This window comes from Cervus canadensis, chromosome 9 (assembly GCF_019320065.1).
Source record: "Cervus canadensis isolate Bull #8, Minnesota chromosome 9, ASM1932006v1, whole genome shotgun sequence".
Taxonomy (NCBI): Eukaryota; Metazoa; Chordata; class Mammalia; order Artiodactyla; family Cervidae; genus Cervus; species Cervus canadensis.
Genome location: NC_057394.1, coordinates 39,179,609 through 39,200,040, shown reverse-complemented (window position 1 = coordinate 39,200,040; position 20,432 = coordinate 39,179,609). Strand labels below are relative to the sequence as shown.

Sequence of the window (20,432 nt, the reverse complement as noted above, 5' to 3'; positions counted from 1 at the left end):
TCACTAAGTAACTACTGAGTGAATGAGTATCTATATAGATAGATAAGACAACTAAAAAGAAGCTGTGGCCTTGGTTTTTTTATAATTTTCTTTGAAAAATAGAATCAATTCATAAAATGCTCACCTCTGTAGAGTATGTTAAATGCAAACTTTAAGCCAGAAAACACAGCTGTCTGTTTTTTTAATAGACATTCCAGTGGGAGATTATTTCTGACAAAAGGCAAAATCTTTGCCCTTAAGTATCCTTCTGAATTATAGAAAGCAATTATTTACTATAATTTTACAGAAAAATTCCCAGCGTATATAGGTGCTTAGTTCTTTGAATTGCTTCTCTTGTACTCTTGTCCTTCTTATAAGCATTTTACTTAATTTTCTTTTATTCTTTTATTTTTTTCACAGACCAAGAAAGAAGCACCTGAGTGGTCTAAGATACAAAAAATGAAGACCTAATGTTTTGGACAGATTCCCAAAGTTCTTTTTCTGATGAGCAAGAAGTTTATCTTAATCATGTACTTGACATTTTTTAAATAGCTAATTTAAAGTTTATTTTAACTGAACATTAAATTAACAAATTTTATCATAATAATCAAAATACATAAAATGTAAATATTTGGTTTATCTATTTTGTTAAAAAATAAATATAGTGTACTCTATTATGATTTAAATTTTGGAACTTTCTTGATTCTTTGAGTCATTTTAAACATGTGGCTTATAACTATTTTGGTTAGCTGTTATACTGGTGAATATTTTCCTAACTACATAAGTTTTGTTAAATGTCATAACACAAATACCAAGACACTTTACAATTTTTAAATTAATAATCATTTGTGAAGAATACTAGAAAGCATTTCAAATGCCCGATAATGGTAGTCAAATATCATGTTAGTATATATGAATTGCTGATTCTTTCTTGGAGTCTGTTTTTTTCTTACATTTCATATTATTGCTCACCAATACAATCCTTTACAAAGTCTATTATTCCATTGGTCAAGTAAAAATTTGGTGAAAAGTGTCTTATTACTTTGGTTGAAACAGTGCTGATTCAGATGCAGTATGGACCAAATACCTAGTCAATGAGAAAAAATCAGTAGCATTTTCTATTTTTATTGTCATAAAATATGCTCCATTTCTTATTCAAGAGTTACAATTTAGAAGAAAGAAGTGGATTGAAAGAGAAAGAAAAAGAAATATATTTTTATGTATCAGATTTTCTTAACCACTGTTGGCATAACGTGTAAAAGTAAAGTAAAGTCGCTCAGTTGTGTCTGACTCTTTGCAACCCCATGGATTGTAGCCTGCCAGGCTCTTCTGTCCATGGGGCTTTCCAGGCAAGAGTACTGGGGTGGGTTGCCATTTCCTTCTCCAACTGTTGACATAGAGGCTGGATAATTTTTGTTCAGGAAGGGAGTAGGGGGCAGTTCTTCGCTTTGTGGAATGTTTTACCGACACCTCTGGCCTCTACCACTAGATGAAAGTGGCATTCCCACCCACCCCCACCCCCAGTTATGACAATCAAAACCCTCTCTGTCCCCTTTAACTCCTAGTGAAGAACCATTGATACACATTTCATCAGTGATTATCCTTGTAGATATGAGAAAAGAATCTATCTGATCACTGTGTTCTTTGAAAGTTTACAAGTGTCATAAGCTGTTAGTTGAGTGTGAGAGAACAGAAAAAGCCTTTGATAATAATATACACTTGTAAATCTACTGTTGGCCTAAAAATCCTAATCTGCTGCTTCCCTTTTATTTCATTTGGATACATTTAAAATGTGATTTTCTGCAACAAAGTTTTGTTTGTTTAGCCTCTCTCAGGCACACATTCTAATTCCAGATACCTTTATAATTCATTAAAACTAAACATGTAGACATAATTTGTTTCCTTCCAAAATGCTAGAAGAGAATGTCTATTTTATTTTCAATTCTAGTTATTTATCTGAAAGCATTTTATAATTTAGTTCAGTCCAACTTCATTTGTTATATGTACATATTTTAATATAAAGGAATACTGATTGATAGTCCAAGTTAAAGTAATGGTGTGGGCAAAAACACAGAAGCAGGAAAATTTGGAGCTAATTTTAAAAATAGAAAATGCAGCTTTCGGCTTTCGGCTAGGAGGAGGCGAGGGTGCAACTTTCTTCGGTCGTCCCGAATCCGGGTTCATCCGACACCAGCCGCCTCCACCATGCCGCCTAAGTTTGACCCCAACGAGATCAAAGTCGTGTACCTGAGGTGCATCGGTGGGGAAGTCGGTGCCACGTCTGCCCTGGCCCCCAAGATCGGCCCCTTGGGCCTGTCTCCAAAAAAGGTCGGTGATGACATAGCCAAGGCAACTGGTGATTGGAAGGGTCTGAGGATTACAGTGAAACTGACCATTCAGAACAGACAAGCCCAGATTGAGGTGGTACCTTCTGCTTCTGCCCTGATCATCAAAGCCCTCAAGGAACCACCAAGGGACAGAAAGAAGCAGAAGAACATTAAGCACAGTGGAAACATCACTTTTGATGAGATCGTCAACATTGCCCGGCAGATGCGGCACCGGTCTCTAGCTAGAGAACTTTCTGGAACCATTAAAGAGATCCTGGGGACCGCCCAGTCTGTGGGCTGCAATGTTGATGGCCGCCACCCTCATGACATCATAGATGATATCAACAGTGGTACAGTGGAGTGCCCAGCTAGTTAAGAACTGCAAAGGAAAAAGAAAAATAAAGGATCATTTGACAACCAAAAAAAAAAATAGAAAATGCAGTGATGAAGAAATTTTAAAAGTCTTTCTCCCTTCAAATCCCTATTTTTTCCCCTTTTCCTTTCCTTTCATTTCTAGATATGAATTACTCCTTTAAAAAATACAGTTCTTTCTGTCATTTCCTACCACTAATAAATCCAGAATTAGATTGTGGTATGAAATCTTTTTGCATGACATTTGTGAATTTTCTATTTCAAGTGCCACTTCTTCCAGAAAGTTCTATCTGTTCTACCATAATAATCTGTATTGTGTACTCTGTACTCTATATCTCTAATTCTGCTTGCCATATTTTATGATTGTTTACTTGTTCATTTCCTTGAAGGTAAGAACTGTTTCTTAAGCTTTTTTGGTTCACAGTATTTAGCACTGTGCCTTGAATTCAAGCTATAAATGTTAATTTGATAAGTTGGGCACAGATGAGATACAATGATGTAACTTTTTTTAATATATTAAGAATTAGAGGGATTTTTTTTCGTGTCATAGACTCTGTTCTAGCTCATTTCTTAATAGCACTACAATCCTTGCCTTTTCTTTCAATTTCCAGACCTTCATTTTGTCTTTTTTAAAAAATTGCAGTAAAAAACGTAAAATTTACATAAAATAACATAAAATTTACCCATTTTTAGTTGTAGGGTTCAATATGTTGAGTATATTCACACTGTACAATAGGTCTCTCAAGCTTCTCCCTCTTTCAAATCTGAAACTCTGTACCCATTAACCCTTTCTCTCACCAGATCACACAGTGACCCAGGGTCACTGTATTGTACAGGCAGGGATGGATAATCAGCAGGGGTTTAAATCCAGATTCCTGCCTTTAGGGGAGATTGAACTTGTTAATGAGCCAGATTCCCTTTCGTTTTAAGGTCCTAAGAAGCAGCATGCATGCGTGCTGAGTCCCTTCAGTCATGTCCGACTCTTTGTGACCCTCTGGGCTGTAGCATGCCAAACTCCTCTGTCCATTGGATTTCCCAGGCAAGAATACTGGAGTGGGTTGCCATGCCCACCCAGGGATCGAACCCATATCTCTTAGGTCTCTTGCGTTGGCAGCAAGGTTCTTTACCACTTGTGCCACCTGGGAAACCCACCTGAGAAGCTGATGCTGGGCAAAACAGAAGAGTTTAAAAAGTAATTAGTACTAAAAATGCTGCAAAGAAAGACTTCCTGCAGCTTGGAGGTGGTCACCAGGCAAAGCTCACCAGCCAGACAGCTATCGGGAGTCCTCCAAGGTATGGTTTGTTTTGGTTGATTTACTGAGTCCATGGTCCAGTCCTCAGTCTTACAGGCTCAGAAACTTAATTCTGTAAATGAACTAAAGATGACTTATCTTTCCAGGGCTGCCCGCACTTACACTGGTTGCAAATCATAATGTATCAGTTGTCAGTGAGAAGTAAGACTGTTATATAGAATGTGACTTACTGGGATAAGCACCAAGGATGTGTTCTTGCCGTGTTTTCTCTTGCTTCTGCAATACTGTACACTCATCATTTTCCCCCTTGCTCCTCTTGTACCTAATCATAAAACATTAGAGTTGTTCAGAATGTCTTTTCCCCCTTAAGTCTTTTTTCTGTTCTGTACTTATTCTCTTGATAAGCCAACTCTCTTGGCTTCAGTTATTATATGCCAGTTGCCCCAAGTTTATATCTCTCACCCAAACTGTTACCTTTTAGAATAAGACCTACCTATTTGACATCTCCACTTGAATGTCTCATTGTAACCTCAAACTTAATGTGTACAAACTAAACAAGTTTCTTCTCCAGTGTTCCCAGTTTCAATAAATGGCTCCTATCAGTGGCTATTCAGTGGCTTCTAAGACAAACCTATGAGTCATTCTAGACCCTTTTCTTATTAGTCTGCAAGCTTCAATCACCACACCCAAATGATCTACCTCTTAATTTCCTTTTAAAAGAACTTTTGATTATGAAAATTTCCAAATATTTAAAAGGACAAAATAAATCTTGGGGCGATGGAAATGTTCACTATCTTGATTATGGTGGTGGTTTCATGGTTATATACATATAAAAATGTTTATCAAATTCTATTTTTCTAAATGTACAGTTTATTGTATGTCAGTTGTACCTCAATAAAGATCTTTAAAAAGAGGAAAGAGTTAGGAAATCACCACTGAGTAACCCCTGATGAAGTGATTCAGGCATCAATCACCAATGAATGCTAAAGCAATTGGAGGATATTGGAGAACTTTCTATCAGGACATAACCACCTAAATACTCCAGTCAACCTTGGATTATGTTGATTTACATGACTTGATATGATGTAACATGAAGTATAAAACAACACCAATGCAGGATCCTTGCAGAAAAACAAATTTAACCTGAGTCAAATCAAGCCTTCAGAATTAACTTCCAGTCTACAGGCAAAACAAGAAGTAGACCAGGCTTAGTGACACCAGAGAGAATGAATCATTCTGCGTGCTGGGGATGTTCATTGCTTCTAGACCCTCAGTATTTCTAGGCTTTTTCATTAGGGCTATGAAATTAGTGTTTTTTAACAGAGAAGGGGAAAGTATGAGTTCCTAACAGTGTAACAAATTCTCATTTAAGATTTTTTTTTTTTGAAGATTTCAACTTCTTTGACTTTAAACTTTCTGTTTCATTTCCTGTTTGTGAATTTCTGTTACTGCTTGAGTTCAAACCCTGGTGTCCTCTTCCCTAGATTATGTCAGTCTCCTAGCCAGTCTCCTTAAATCTACTCATTTCTCTCTCCAAACCACTCTCCACAGAGAATAATGATCTTTTTTTTTAATACTATAATTTTTTATTTCATCTACAGTCTATATATGGTATTATAAGATATGAACTTAGAAAATGGAACTAATTGCAGTTGAGGTATAAGCTGAGAATGTGTGTGTTAGTTGCTCAGTTGTGTCTGACTCTGTAACCCCATGAACTGTAGCCTACCAGGCTCCTTTGCCCATGGAAGTCTCCAGGCCAAGAATACTGGAGTGGGTAGCCATTCTCTTCTCCAGGGTATCTTCCCGACCCAGGAATCAAACCCAGGTCTCTTGCATTACATGCAGATTTTTTACCATCTGAGTCACCAGGAGAGCATAGTATAACATGTCTCAATAAATTTAAATCAAAATGTTTAAATGATCAGCTAGATAAGCCTTACTTTATGCTAAACCCGTGTAAAAATATTTTTTCTTTCATCTGAGGTAGAGAATAATTTTATTTTTCATTCAATGCAGTCTTGGCAATTTTAATTATAAAATGGTACATCATTGGCAAATTTAAAATTTTTTACTATATTGATCATAACTTTAAATTTTTTCACCGTAGTTGCAGAAAGGTATTTCATTTGCTGTTTTCACAGACTACTGCTGCTGCTGCTAAGTCGCTTCAGTCGTGTCCAACTCTGTGCGACCCCATAGACAGCAGCCCACCAGGCTCCCCCGTCCCTGGGATTCTCCAGGCAAGAACACTGGAGCGGGTTGCCATTTCCTTCCCCAATGCGTGAAAGTGAAGTCGCTCAGTCATGTCCGACTCTCAGCGACCCCATGGACTGCAGCCTACCAGGCTCCTCCGTCCATGGGATTTTCCAGGCAAGAGTACTGGAGTGGGGTGCCATTGCCTTCTCACAGACTAGGAGTTCAGAATTACCTTAACTAAAAGACTTCTTTGCTAGAATTATCAGGATAAATGCTTCTAAATAGATTAAAGTGTATTTTATTGCTCCCAGTCTTAAAAGCCAATTATTTTAGTTCTTATACTAGAAGTATTCTGTTTCCTTTATATTCAGAGTACCTACAGTTTAGAAAAATATTAATAAATTTATTTTAAATTAACTTTTGATACATCGTTTCTACTTTTATTTTGTAATTGAACACTTTCTAACTCCAAAACCTAACACTACCTAATACATGTAATTCTATGACTCTCAACTGTATTTAGCAGTTTAGAATCTAACATATTAACTCCAAATAGAGTGGGATGGAACAGAACAAAGATGGCTGTCCTGATAACCCAGATGCAATATAAAGTAGTTCTTCTCTTCTAATAATAGAAATACGTATTACTGGGGGGGGGGGGCAGTTTTAAGCTTTAATATTTAAGCTGTTCAGTTCCACAGTATATAATACAGCAGTTATGTCCTTTATTACTGACAGCATCATAAAACTAATTAATAGTTTCAAACAGAAAAAACTGCTACAAGTACAACTTTTTCTTTAATTTTCTTGAATTCCGTAGCATGTAGAATAAGTGGATTAAGAACAGAGAAAAAAAAAATTTAATTGCAATTTCTTCTTTTAAATAATCAACACATAAGCCCAGTAAATCAGAAGAAATGTTAGGAGCTGATCCAAAAATTTGAGTAACAGCTTTGCCATTTTAGAGAAATGCATTGAATACCCTCTAGTGAATTTATTCTTATAGTTTCCTTCCAAGTAAAGCCAAGTATAAAGGGCAGGGGCATGGGTTGGGAAGAGTGGACTGTTGTGAATTTTAATATTTGTGAAACCTTTTAATTGTATTTTTACATTCAGTTCAGTCACTCAGTCATATCCGACTCTGTGTGACCCCATGGACCGCAGCACGCCAGGCCTCCTTGTCCATCACCAACTCCTGAAGTTTACCCAAAAATGTCCATTGAGTCGGTGATGCCATCCAACCATCTCATCCTCTGTCGTCCTCTTCTCCTCCCTTCTTCAATCTTTTCCGCATCAGGGTCTTTACAAATGAGTCAGCTCTTTGCATCAGGTAAACAAAGTATTGGAGTTTCAGTTTCAACATCAGTCCTTCCAATGAACACTCAGGACTGATTTCCTTAAGGATGGACTGGTTGAAAAAAAAAAAGGATGGACTGGTTGGATCTCCTTGCAGTCCAAGGGACTCTCAAGAGTCTTCTCCAACACCACAGTTCAAAAGCATCAATTCTTCGGCACTCAACTTTCTTTATAGTCCAACTCTCACATCCATACGTGACTACTGGAAAAACCATAGCTTTGACTAGACGGACCTTTGTTGTTAAAGTAATGTCTCTGCTTTTTAATATGCTGTCTAGGTTGGTCATAGCTTTTCTTCCAAGGAGCAAGCATCTTTTAATTTCATGGCTGCAGCCACCATCTGCAAGGATTTTGGAGCCCCCAAAATCCTCACTGTTTCCACTGTTTCCCCATTTATTTCCCATGAAGTGATGGAATGCTATGATCTTAGTTTTTTGAATGTTGAGTTTAAAGCCAACTTTTTCACTCTTCTTTCACTGTCATGAAGAGGCTCTTTAGTTCTTCACTTTCTGCCATAAGGGTGGTGTCATCTGCATATCTGAGGTTATTGATATTTCTCCCAGCAATCTTGATTCTAGCTTGTGCTTCACCCAGCCCAGAATTTTGCATGATGTACTCTGCACATAAGTTAAATAAGCGGGGTGACAATATAAAGCCTTGATGTACTCCTTTCCCTATTTGGAACCAGTCTGTTGTTCCATGTCCAGTTCTAACTGTTGCTTCCTGACCTGCATACAGGTTTCTCAAGAGGCAGGTCAGGGGGTCTGTTATTTCTATCACTTTAAGAATTTTCCACAGTTTGTTGTGATCCACACAGTCAAAGGCTTTGGCATAGTCAATAAAGCAGAAGTAGATGTTTTTCTGGAACTCTCTTGCTTTTTTGATGATCCAATGGATGTTAGCAATTTAATCTCTGGTTCCTCTGCCTTTCCTAAATCCAGCTTGAACCTGCTGAACACCATTCGTGTACTGTTGAAGCCTGGCTTGCAGAATTTTAAGCATTACGTTGTTAGCGTGTGAGATGAGTACAGTTGTGCAGTAGTTTGAGCATTCTTTGGCATTGCCTTTCTTTGGGATTGGAATGAGAACTGACCAGTCCTGTGGCCACTGCTGAGTTTTCCAAATTTGCTGGCATTTTGAGTGCAGCACTTTCACGGCATCATCTTTTAGGATTTGAAATAGCTCAGCTGGAATTCCATCACCTCCACTGGCTTTGTTCCTAGTAATGCTTGCTAAGGCCCACTTGACAAACACATTTGTTTACGAATGTATTCCAATATCACATGGCAAAGTTCAACAATGCAAAAACTGCAATTACTTTTGCACCAACCTGATAAATGGAAATCAATTTTTAAGTGCCCACTAAAGTAGTGAGGGGTGTGCTCATAATTATTTAGCAACAGCTCCCAGAAGAAAGGACTCAGATTTCATGGAACCCCGATTTTTGCAGTGAAATGGAATAAAGACCCCCCACCGTGGCTGACATCAAACCACCAAAGTGGTGCTGTCAGGGGTGCACTCCACTGATGCTAGCTGGCTCTACAGAGACAGCCCTGGCCCACGAGGGTGCGAGGCGGGGTGTGCAACCATGCCTGCTTTCCAAGCTCCTTCTGAGCAAGTATCAATCGTTCACTTGTGTACAACTCTTTACGACCCCATGGACTGTATAGCCCACCAGACTCCTCTGTCCATGGAATTCTCCAAGCAAAAATACTGGAGTGAGTTGCCATTGTCTTCTCCAAGGGATACTCCCAATCCAGGGATAGAACTCCAATCTCCTGCATTCCAGGCAGATTCCTTACTGCCTGAGCCACCTGTCTACATTATTCAGTGGCCTTTTTGCATTTCCTTAAACTGTCCCAGCCCCTTTTTCCTCAAGATCTTCCCTATAACGGTTTCCTACTGCATCCTTCCTTCTGTGGGGACCATGCCTCAGCCTTTAGATCTAGGTCTTCTGTTCCACTCCACACCGTGGAAGGAACTCAGATCATGATATAAAATGCAGTTCTTAAAAAAAACTTCAAAACCACTACCCTAGACAAAACTAAAATAGGCAGTGCCATCCAGACTCTGATTTTATAGAGTTTAGATTAACAGTCCTGGGGCTTCCCTGGTGGCTCAGCTGGTAAGGAATCCACCTGCAATGCAGGAGACCTGGATTTGATCCCTAGGTTGGGAGGATCCCCTGGAGAAAGGAATGGCTACTCACTCTAGTATTCTGGCCTGGAGAATTCCATGGACTATATAGTCCATGGAGTCGCAGGGAGTCGGACAGGACTGAGTGACTTTCACTTTCATTTTAACAGTCCTGACCCCTCCCTGCCTTTACCACATGGCCTATACTGCTGTAATTTATATTCTGTTCAGTTCAGTTCAGTCGCTCAGTCGTGTCTGACTCTTCGCAAACCCATGAATCACAGCACGCCAGGCCTCCCTGTCCATCACCAACTCCCGGAGTTTACCCAAACTCATGTCCATCAAGTCGGTGATGCCATCCAGCCATCTTATCCTCTGTCGTCCCCTTCTCCTCCTGCCCTCAATCCCTCCCAGCATCAGGGTCTTTCCCAATGAGTCAACTCTTCGCATGAGGTGGCCAAAGTATTGGAGTTTCAGCTTCAGCATCAGTCCTTCCAATGAACACCCAGGACTGATCTCCTTTAGGATGGATTGGTTGGATCTCCTTGCAGTCCAAGGGACTCCCAAGAGTCTTCTCCAACACCACAGTTCAAAAGCATCAATTCTTTGGCACTCAGCTTTCTTCACAGTCCATCTGTCACATCCATACATGACAACTGGAAAAACCATAGCCTTGACTAGACGGACCTTTGTTGGCAAAGTAATGTCTCTGCTTTTTAATATGCTATCTAGGTTGGTCATAACTTTCCTTTCAAGGAGTAAGCGTCTTTTAGTTTCATGGCTGCAATCACCATCTGCAGTGATTTTGGAGTCCCCAAAAATAAAGTCTGATACTGTTTCCATTGTTTCCCCATCTATTTGCCATGAAGTGATGGGACCAGATGCCATGATCTTAGTTTTCTGAATGTTGAGCTTTAAGCCAACTTTTTCACTCTCCTCTTTCACTTTCATCAAGAGGCTTTTTAGTTCCTCTTCACTTTCTGCCATAAGGGTGGTGTCATCTGCATATCTGAGGTTATTGATATTTCTCCCAGCAATCTTGATTCCAGCTTGTGCTTCTTCCAGCCCAGTGTTTCTCGTTATAGTAGTTACTAAAGAAGAAGTGGTACATATACACAATGGAATATTACTCAGCTATAAAAAGGAACACATTTGAGTCAGTTCTAATGAGATGGATGAACCTAGAGCCTATTATACAGAGTGAAGTAAGTCAGAAAGAGAAAGATAAATATCATATTCTAATGCATATATATGGAATCTAGAAAAATCATACTGAAGAATTTATTTACAGGGCAGCAATGGAGAAACAGACATAGAGAATAGACTCATGGACATAAGGAGAGGGGAGGAGAGGGTGAGATGTATGGAGACTTACGTGGAAACTTACATTACCATAGGCAAAACAGATAGCCAATGGGAATTTGCTCAGGAAACTCAAACAGGGGCTCCATCAACCTAGACAGGTGGCATGGGGAGATTCAAAAGGGAGGGATTTATGTATTCCTATGGCTGATTCATGTTGAGGTTTGACAGAAAACAACAAAATTCTGTAAAGCAATTATCCTTCAATTAAACAATAATTTTAAAAAATAGTTACTTTCTAGTCCTTTCTGGAAGCCTGTGAACCTGCCTTCTAGGTGAGTGTGCACGTGTCTGCTCTAATTCACATTTTACTTTCACTCCAGAGGACTGTTTTATCCTTACGTGACACAATACCTTTGTGCTCCACCCCAGCTGTACAAGTTGTATTTCATTTGTTTCCAGCACTGCTACTGTCATGTAACTTTCTAAAATATTTTATTGGAGTGTAGCTGCTTCACAGAGTTGTGTTAATTTCTACTGTACAATAAAGTGAATCAGCAGTCCAGATATACATATCCCCTCTTTTTGGATTTCCTTTCCATTTTGGTCACCACAGAGCATGGAGTAGAATTCCTTGTGCTATACAGTAGGTTATCCAGGGCCATATACTTATTATTTATTTTATTTTACTTATTTATTTGACTGCATCCAGTCTTAGTTGTGGCACATGGCTTGCCCTGAGACATGTGGAATCTTCCCCGACCAGGAAACCCTTGCAAGGTGGATTCTTAACCTCTGAACCATCAGCGAAGTCCCCTATACTTGTCTTCCTTTCTCTCCCCTTTCCCCCCTCACTCCCTCTCCCTCTTTGTCTTTCTTTTTTTTCTTTCCCTTCATTAGTACATTGGTACTTGAATCAGAATAAAGAACTTGTTTTTGTATCTTCTTTGATTTGAAACTTTGTATCAGGGATTTATTGAATATGTATTTTCTATATCTAATGATGTTGTATCCTCTCTTTAGTGACAGTAGAACAGTTAAAACTTTTACTGAGAATCTAAAATTAATTCCTATTCCCTAAACCTTCATAGTTCATAAATTGAAGTCACTCAGTCATGTCCAACTCTTTGTGACCCCATGGACAGTAGCCTACCAGGCTCTTCCGTCCATGGGATTTTTCAGGCAAGAAAACTGGAGTGGGTTGCCATCTCCTTCTCCAGGAGATCTTCCCTGACCCCAGGATTGAACCCGGATCTCCTGCATTGTAGGCAGATGCTTTACCATCTGAGCTACCAGGGAAGTCATAGTTCATAGCATGTGTAATTCCCTAAATCCATCTATAAATGCTTTATTAAGCAAGTTGTTAATGTTATATAGCAAAAATGTCACTAACATTCAAAACTGTGCTCTAAAATATGTGTAGACTTTCTAAACTGCTGATGACTTCTCTCTCGTTACTCTGCTCATTTATTTGTAATACTGCAGAGTCATAAATTTGCCTCTTTCACTTTCACTTCCTTCCATTTTTTTTTGGTATGATCATCTTGATTTACTATTATTAGCAAGACTAGATCATTATCATTACTGGGTACTAAGACAGTTCCAGGGACACACTACCTATTCTATAAAATGTTACCTCACTTTTATTTTCTTCTAGTGTAGTCTAACATTATCCATTTAAAATACTTTCACCAGGAGCTAAAGCAAAGCTATGACCCTAGGGACCTAGAACAAGTAAAGAAAACATTTCTCTAATTCTATTACCTTTGGTGACTAAAGGATAAAACACAATGGCCCCTGGAGAAGGAAATGGTAACCCACTCCAGTATTCCTGCCTGGAAAATTCCATGGACAGAGGAGCCTGGCGGGCTACAGTCCATGAGGTCACAAAGAGTCAGAGAGGACTGAGCGACTGAGCACTTAGGCAAACTTTAGGAGGACAAAGAACTTTAGGAGGGTATATCCTCTGCTGAGGGCTTCCCTTATGGTTCAGCTGGTAAAGAGCCCATCTGCAATGCAGAAGACCTGGGTTTGATCCCTGGGGTGGGAAAATCCCCTGGAGAAGGGAAAGGCTACCCACTCCAGTATTCTGGCCTGGAGAATTACGTGGACTGTTTAGTCCACAGTGTCCCAAAGAGTCCGACACAACTGAGTGACTTTCACTTTCACTTTCACTATCCTCTGCTGATGTGCTCAGAGCTTAGAATAATGCCTTGCACATGTGGAATACTCAATAAAGGATGGTTCAATCAATGAATTTGTGGACAAGCAGAGACAGCTGTGCCTAAGTGGCATTGAATGCCCACAAATATGTATAGATATTCATTAACTGTGATTGTTTCAGCAAATATTCATGCATACAGGTGAATTGGTTTCTGGTGGTTTTTTTTTTTTTTTCCTTTTAGAACTGTTTTAGATTTTTAGTTTGGAATTTTCCAAGACAAAACTCAAGTGGCATTTGAACTTAGAATCACAGTTCGTTCGTACATATTTCAGATAACCATTGTTTCTATGACTAAAAAGTTGTTTTTTGTTTTTTAATAACCTACTCAATTTTTTCTATTTATTTTCTTGTATTTTTACAATGTTGTGTTAGTTTCTGCCATACAACAACGTAAATCAGCCATAATTATACATATGCCCCTCCTTCTCTAGCCTCCCTCCCCTTCCCCATCCCATCCCTTCAGATCATCACAGTGCCAGACTGGTTTCCCTGTGCTACACGGCAACTTCTCATCGCTATCCCTCTGACATCTGATAGCGTATACATGTTGATGCTACTTTCTCCATTTGTCCCACTCTCTCTCTCCACCACTGTGTCCACAAGTCCATTTTCTATATCTGGACCTAATTAAAGTTAAAAGCTTTTGCACAGCAAAGGAAACAATCAGTTCAGTTCAGTTGCTCAGTCATGTCCGACTCTTTGCAACCCCATGGACTGCAGCATGCCAGGCTTCCCTGTCCATCACCAACTCCCAGAGCTTGCTCAAACTCAAGGCCATCAAGTCGATGATGCCATCCAACCATCTTATCCTCTGTCGTCCCCTCCTCCTCCTGCCTTCAATCTTTCCCAGCACTAGGATCTTTTCCTGAAGGAAACAATAAACAAGATTAAAAGACAACCCTCAGGATGGGAGAAATATTTGCAAATGAAACAACTGACAAAAGATTAATCTCCAGAATATATAAGCAGCTCATATAGCTCAATATTAGGAAAACAAACAGCTCAGTCAAAAAATGGGCAGCAGACCTAAACAGACATTTCTCTAAAGAAGACACACAGACGGCCAAAAACACATGGTGCTTATTGTGCTACACCATAAATGATGCACCACATCACTAATTATCGGGCTTCCCTGGTGGATCAGACAGAAAAGAATCTGTGTGCAATGCAGGAGACCCAGGTTCAATCCCTGGGTTGGGAAGATCCCCTAGAGAAAGGAATGGTAACGCACTGCAGTATTCTTGCCTGGAAAATCCCTTGGACAGAGGAGCCTAGTGGGCTACACTCCATGGGATTGCAAAGAGAGAAATGCAAATCAAAACTACAATGAGGTATCACCTCACACCAGTCAGAATGAGTGAGTGAGTGAAAGTCACTCAGTTGTGTCCAACTCTTTGCGACCCCGTGGACTATACAGTCCATGGAATTCTCCAGGCCAGAATACTGGAGTGGGTAGCCTTTCCCTTCTCCAGGGCATCTTCCCAACCCAGGAATCAAACCCAGGTCTCCCACATTGCAGGCGGATTCTTTACCAGCTGAGCCACAAGAGAAGCCCAAGAATATGGGAGTGGGTAGCCTATCCCTTCCCCAGGGGATCGTCCCAACCCAGGAATCGAAGCAGGGTCTCCTGAATTGCAGGCGTGTTTTTTTACCAACTGAGCTATCAGGGAAGCCCCCAGTCAGAATGGCCATCATCAAAAAACTTTACAAACAATAAATGCTGGAGGAGATGTGGAGAAAAGGGAATCCCCCTCTACTGTTGGTGTGAATGTAAACTGATACAGCCATTATGGAAAACAGTTTGGACATTCCTTTAAAAAATGGGAATAAATCTATTTATTCCCAGCAACCCCACCACTCAGCATATACCCCGAGAAAACCATAATTGAAAAAGACACATGTACCCCAGTGTTCATAGCAACACTGTTTATAATAACAAGGATGTGGAAGCAACCTAAATGTCCATTGCCAGATGAATGGATAAAGAAGATGTGGTGCATATATACAATGAAATATTACTCAGCCGTAAAAAAGAATGAATTTGTGTCAGTTCTAGTGAGGTGGATGAACCTAGAGACTTTTACACAGAGTGAATTAAGTCAGAAAGAGAAAAACAAATATATTAATGTATATATATGGAATCTAGAAAAATGATTTTGATGAATCTGTTTTTGTTTTTAAATAATAATTATTTATTTTTGCTTTCTAGAATCAGGAGTATATGGTTTTGGCAGATTTATACAGTTATTGATACGATTTTCTTTGGCTTCATAGTTTTGAATTTATTTTTTAAATACTTGGATTTTACAACTTACTCAATATATAGATACATAATTCCTTAAATTCCTATTTTGAGGTTTAGGGATTAGCCCCATCTCACACATACAACCCCACCACACACCTGTCGTTCTACTTTCCATTTGCTTTATTTTCTTTAGTGTAATATCTGAAATTCTTATTTTCTTGTTTGTTCATTGCCTGTCCCTTCTAAATAGAGTATATTCCAAGAAAGCAGACAATCTTGTCTGACACTACTGTGTCCCCAGCACCTAGCACAGTGCCTGGCACAGAAAAATTGCCCCTCAAAATTTTGTTGAATGATAGGAAGAAAGGAAGGAAAAAAGAAATGATACTTGCCTCCTGATTTTTTTTTTTTTTTTATATTCAGTGTTTGCTGGAAATTGTCTTAGTCCACTTGGGCTACTAATAACAAATGCCACCCCACTCCAGTATTCTTGCCTGGAAAATTCCATGGACAGAGGAGCCTGGTGGGCTATAGCGTCCATGGGGCCACAAAGAGTCAGACACTACTGAGTGCCTGAGCAGATCAGAGAGAGCAAAATACAGACTGAAAGGTTTATAAACACCTGGGATGTATTTCTCAATTCTGGAGGCTATGAAGTCCTAGATCAAGGTGCCAGTAGATTGATGTCTGATGAGAGCCACTTTCTGTTCATGTGTCTTACTGCTCTGAGCTTACTCCTGCTCACCTGGCAGGAGGGACTTGGGAGCTCTGGGGGTCTCTTTTATAAAGGCACTAATTCCTTTAATGAGAGCCCACCCTCATGACCAAATCACCTCCCAAGGACCCCCCACCTCCAAATACCAGCACATTAGGGAAATCATTTCAACAAATCAATGTGGGTGTATACAAGCATTCAGTGTAGAGCAGGGAAAAAATAAAACTAATTCGATAACACTTTCTCCCACGTTACCCAGAAAACAAGGTCATTTTCCATCTCTGGATCTTAGGATCTTTTTTCCTCTCTTCTTAACAAAAGAGATGTTTCTCCTTCCCATGGTTAACACCATTATACTTGTATTCCTCACCATCCATGGGCGAGCCATGATCCAAGAAGAGTAAGGAGCAAGAAATGCAGAGGGCCCAAGACAAATACTAACATTTGAGTAAAAGACAAAGTTAAAAAATGAAACGGAGAGTGTCCTTCACTCTCATTTACCTCTACAATCTAGTTTCTTCCCCGAACCACCAAATTGAAACCACCGGCCGTAAAGGCACTACTACAACTCCTGTTGTTGAATTTCTAAGTCTGTGTCTCTCACCACGTCTTGCCTAAATGTCTTTCTCTCTCTAACCCCTTGGATAAAGTCAAACCTCAGTATTCAAGTGTGAGCCCCATTTTTGTCTTGTTTTCCTCCACCCTCCTTTGGTCAGGAAATAAATGTATCTGCCGTCACCTCCGTCCCACCCATATTCCATGTTTTCCATGAGGAAGCATTTTCTCAAACGTTCCTGCCTCTTTGCTTCACCTCCTGACTATCTGACCTGTAGATTTTGTTTAAGGAAGTGTGCTTGTATAGTTTTTGTCAACTTTTTCTTTTTTCCTATGGAGGAACCATCTTTTCTATCCCGGGGACAGTTACCTGCCTTTCTTGTTCTAAGTCATAATCATCACCTTGTGACTAAGAGGTTTTGTCTAAGGCACAGCAGGGGTGGAGGGGGGGAGAAGATTAAGGCTCCTTTGGCCTTCACATTCAACTGTGTCCTCCAACATAACATTCATTAAAAAACTGCAATGCAACACTGAGTTGTGCCCAACTCTTTGTGACCCCATGGACTTTGGCTTCAACAGGCTCCTCTGTCCATGGGATTTTCCCAGCAAGAATACTGGAGTGGGTTGCCATTTATAATCTCTATCCACTGCTTTTGCCTTCCTAATCTAGACCCTGCCTGGCAAGAAAGATGCTATTTATTGAATTCCTCAAGTCTCCACACAGTAAAGATTTTTTTTTTTTAATGAGGTTTGTATACTCATCTTGAATATGTATAAAAGGTCTCTTTTACCCTTTCCCTGAGATACCTTTCTGGTATCCAAATACACAGAACTTGTTCCTCTCAAAAGAGTGAAGACTAATCTATTTGAACATTTATTTTTTCATCACTTTGGAAATAAAGGTGTCAGTAGCTCTAGTAGTTAATACAACTGTATTTGTTTTTAAGTCCCAAATGATGAAAAATGTCTTTCTGAGTGAGTGAAAGGAAGGAATCGACTATTCTCATCTGTTCTTACAAATCTTCCTGTGCACCCCTTATAATCCCCGGACTTTTTTCTTTTTTTGGACTCTTTTCTACTTTCAGTCTTGTGTTACCAATCCTCTACAGAATATTTCCTCTTAGATTTGAAGTTTTTCCAATGTCCTACATACTTTTTAGTCCTTTGAAACTTTTTATTTTGACATAATTGCAGGCTTACAGAGAAGTTGCAAGAATATTGCGAATAATTTGATCTTTTACCCCAATTATTCAAATGTTAACATTTTATCACATTTGCTTTGTCCTTTTCTCTAGGCTCTTGATTTTTTTGTTGCTGTTCTGGGCCTCACAAGAGTACTTTGAAGATATGATTTCTCTTTACTGCCAAATGTTTCAGTGAGCATTTCCTAAGAACAAGGACATTCTTTTACATAAGCAGAGGACAATGATCAAAATCAGAAAATTAACATTGATACAGTACTGTTGTCTAATCTAAAGACCTTATTCAGATTTCACCAATTGTCATAAGAGTGCCTTTTATGCCAAGGAAAATCTCCAATCATTCATTGCATTAAATTGCTGTATCTCCTAAATCCTCTCTAATCTAGAATAGTTCCTCAATCTTTCTTTATCTTTTAAGACGGACATTTTTGAAGTGTACATGTCAGTAATTTTGTTGAATGTCCATCAATTAAATTTTCGTTTGACCCCATTCATCCACATTACTTCGCTCACGGAACAACAATGAATAAAAGCAATCCATTTTCTACATCCCTATTCTAGTTTCATATTTCATCACCTCTCATTGGATATGTGATCACTTATCCTCTCTCAGTTCCTCATCCTTAAAATTGGAATAATTACACCTACCTAATGAGTTGAGAGGCTTAAAGGAAGTGATATATTTAAAAGGAATTTACCCTCCAAACTCATCAAGCTGTATACATTACATATACACAGCTTTTTGTATGTTAATCATATCTCAATAAAGTTTTGTTTTGCTGTTTTTAAAAAGAATTTACCCAATGCATGTCACAAAGGCCATTTGCTTTTCATGTAATTTGGTTTCTCAACTCTCTGCCATTTTGCTACCCTTACATAAATGCATTCTAGTTTCCCCATGTGTCTCTTAAAAGGCAATTCTTGAACTACTTACAGCTCACCAAAATAATTGTCAGTCTCATCAGACTATTAATATTGAACCTATAGTCAGTTAAAACACCTAAAGCTTTTTCTGCATGATTTCTTTTGCCATTTGTATCATGACTACAACTAGTACCAGCAACAGTACTTGACAGGATCTGCACAGAACATCTCTTTGGATGGCCCTTTATACTATGTACTTCTCCCAGTTCCATGCGGTAGTTATTATCTGCATTTTTGAGATGAGGAAGCAGATTCTGAGCAGTTAAGTCACAAGACTTTTATAAGTGAGAGAGGTAGAATTTAGTCCCAAGTGTTTCTGAACATAAGTCTTTATTTCTCTATTAGGTATCGCCTTTTTAATTTCTGCTCATCCTTCTGGTTTATTGGGACACTTAAGCGTCCTGATTTTGCCATCCAATGGAATAGTGTTTTTCCCCCAGTGTGCATCTTGTATGGCTCTCATGTCTCCCTCCAGAGCATTGATGAAAATGTTATTCGAGACCCCTCTGATACATGGTAAACATTTTCTTCTATGTTGAAATCAATCACTTTCTGGGAACAGTTTTTTCAAATCTCTGTAAATAAATCTTACTAGATGGTGGGCTGATTCACCTATAAACCTCTTATCCACAAGAACTACTTAAGATTTTTTTCCCATGCCTATGGCATGCCCCCTGGCTACAAATCTAATTGCACCACTGGGGGAAAATATTTGTCTTAGTTTAGCCGGAATTGTTTGTATTGGAATAATATTGGTCTTAGTGATTATTCCTTTACTTCTTACAAATCTTTTATTTAATAATCTCTTCCAGAGTTTTTGGTAGGGGTGAATTCAAATAATGATGGTTTCCAAAATTCTGGTTCCTTTCTAACAATGTTCCCTGGGTTGCTCTGTGACCTAAAAAAGGTCACTCTTTTGACCTAGACATTTCTGAACGAATGAGAAAATTAAATTCACCACTTATTAAACTCACTACACTAATTATGTTTTTTTACTTTGGCCACAACTTACCCAGGAAATATCCTCTCTTGTTTCACAGATGAGAATGCTGAGAGTTGGAGAAATGTTAAAACTTATCTAAAGTCACTGAAGTTGAAAGCGATGGAGCTGTTAGATATATTGACTCAAAAAAATAAAAATAAAAAGTGGCACATTTTTGCAAACTCTTTATGCTGTAAATCATGTCAGGACATTCTGCTGCCGTTAATTGTTCTATAGTACGAAATGATATAGACCAAAAATTAGATTTACTTGAGCATCTATATGTTCCCTACCCAACCAAATCAGTAATGTATCAGAAAGCAACAATTCTCAAAGTGTTTTCAAAGGAGCAATCCAGTAGCCTCAGGCTAATGCAGTTCTTCTGTTACTGTCAAATGTTGGACATAAGTTTCATGTTAATGATATTCTCTTTGAGATCCAAAGGCTTCTGAGGAGCCCTTTAGAAAAGAAACCCATTTAACATTCCTGAACCACAGGGCTGGTTTCCTGAAGCACTTTTGACAGAAGCTGCTGTAGGTGTTAACGTAGTATTTCTTTTCTTTTTTACTCCTTGGGACTCCAAGGATGTTTCTCCAGAGATACAATGAGGTTTAAAAACATTTTTATTTACATGAACATACCTCTTACTTGGCCAATGCGC

General features: G+C 39.0%; 2 protein-coding genes across 5 annotated transcripts in view; both read left to right on the top strand.

The window, feature by feature from the left end:
* PIBF1 (progesterone immunomodulatory binding factor 1) overlaps positions 1-665 on the top strand; it is a 223,084-nt gene extending 222,419 nt beyond the window's left edge. For all 4 annotated transcript variants that reach the window (XM_043477698.1, XM_043477701.1, XM_043477700.1 and 1 more), the window contains one exon: positions 400-665. In XM_043477698.1, the coding sequence (XP_043333633.1) occupies positions 400-450 (51 nt within the window). In that variant the 3' untranslated portion in view covers positions 451-665. The remainder of the gene's footprint in view (positions 1-399) is intronic.
* A 1,457-nt stretch (positions 666-2,122) lies between these two features.
* Positions 2,123-2,736, top strand: LOC122447208 (60S ribosomal protein L12-like). The gene has a single exon (XM_043477704.1). It carries the CDS (start codon positions 2,185-2,187, stop codon positions 2,680-2,682), a length of 498 nt encoding a protein of 165 aa, XP_043333639.1. The 5' UTR covers positions 2,123-2,184; the 3' UTR covers positions 2,683-2,736.
* Positions 2,737-20,432: the final 17,696 nt, after the last annotated feature.

Excerpts from the sequence above, each read along its gene's own strand:
- LOC122447208 (XM_043477704.1), top strand. The coding sequence starts at position 2,185 with ATGCCGCCTAAGTTTGACCCCAACGAGATCAAAGTCGTGTACCTGAGG.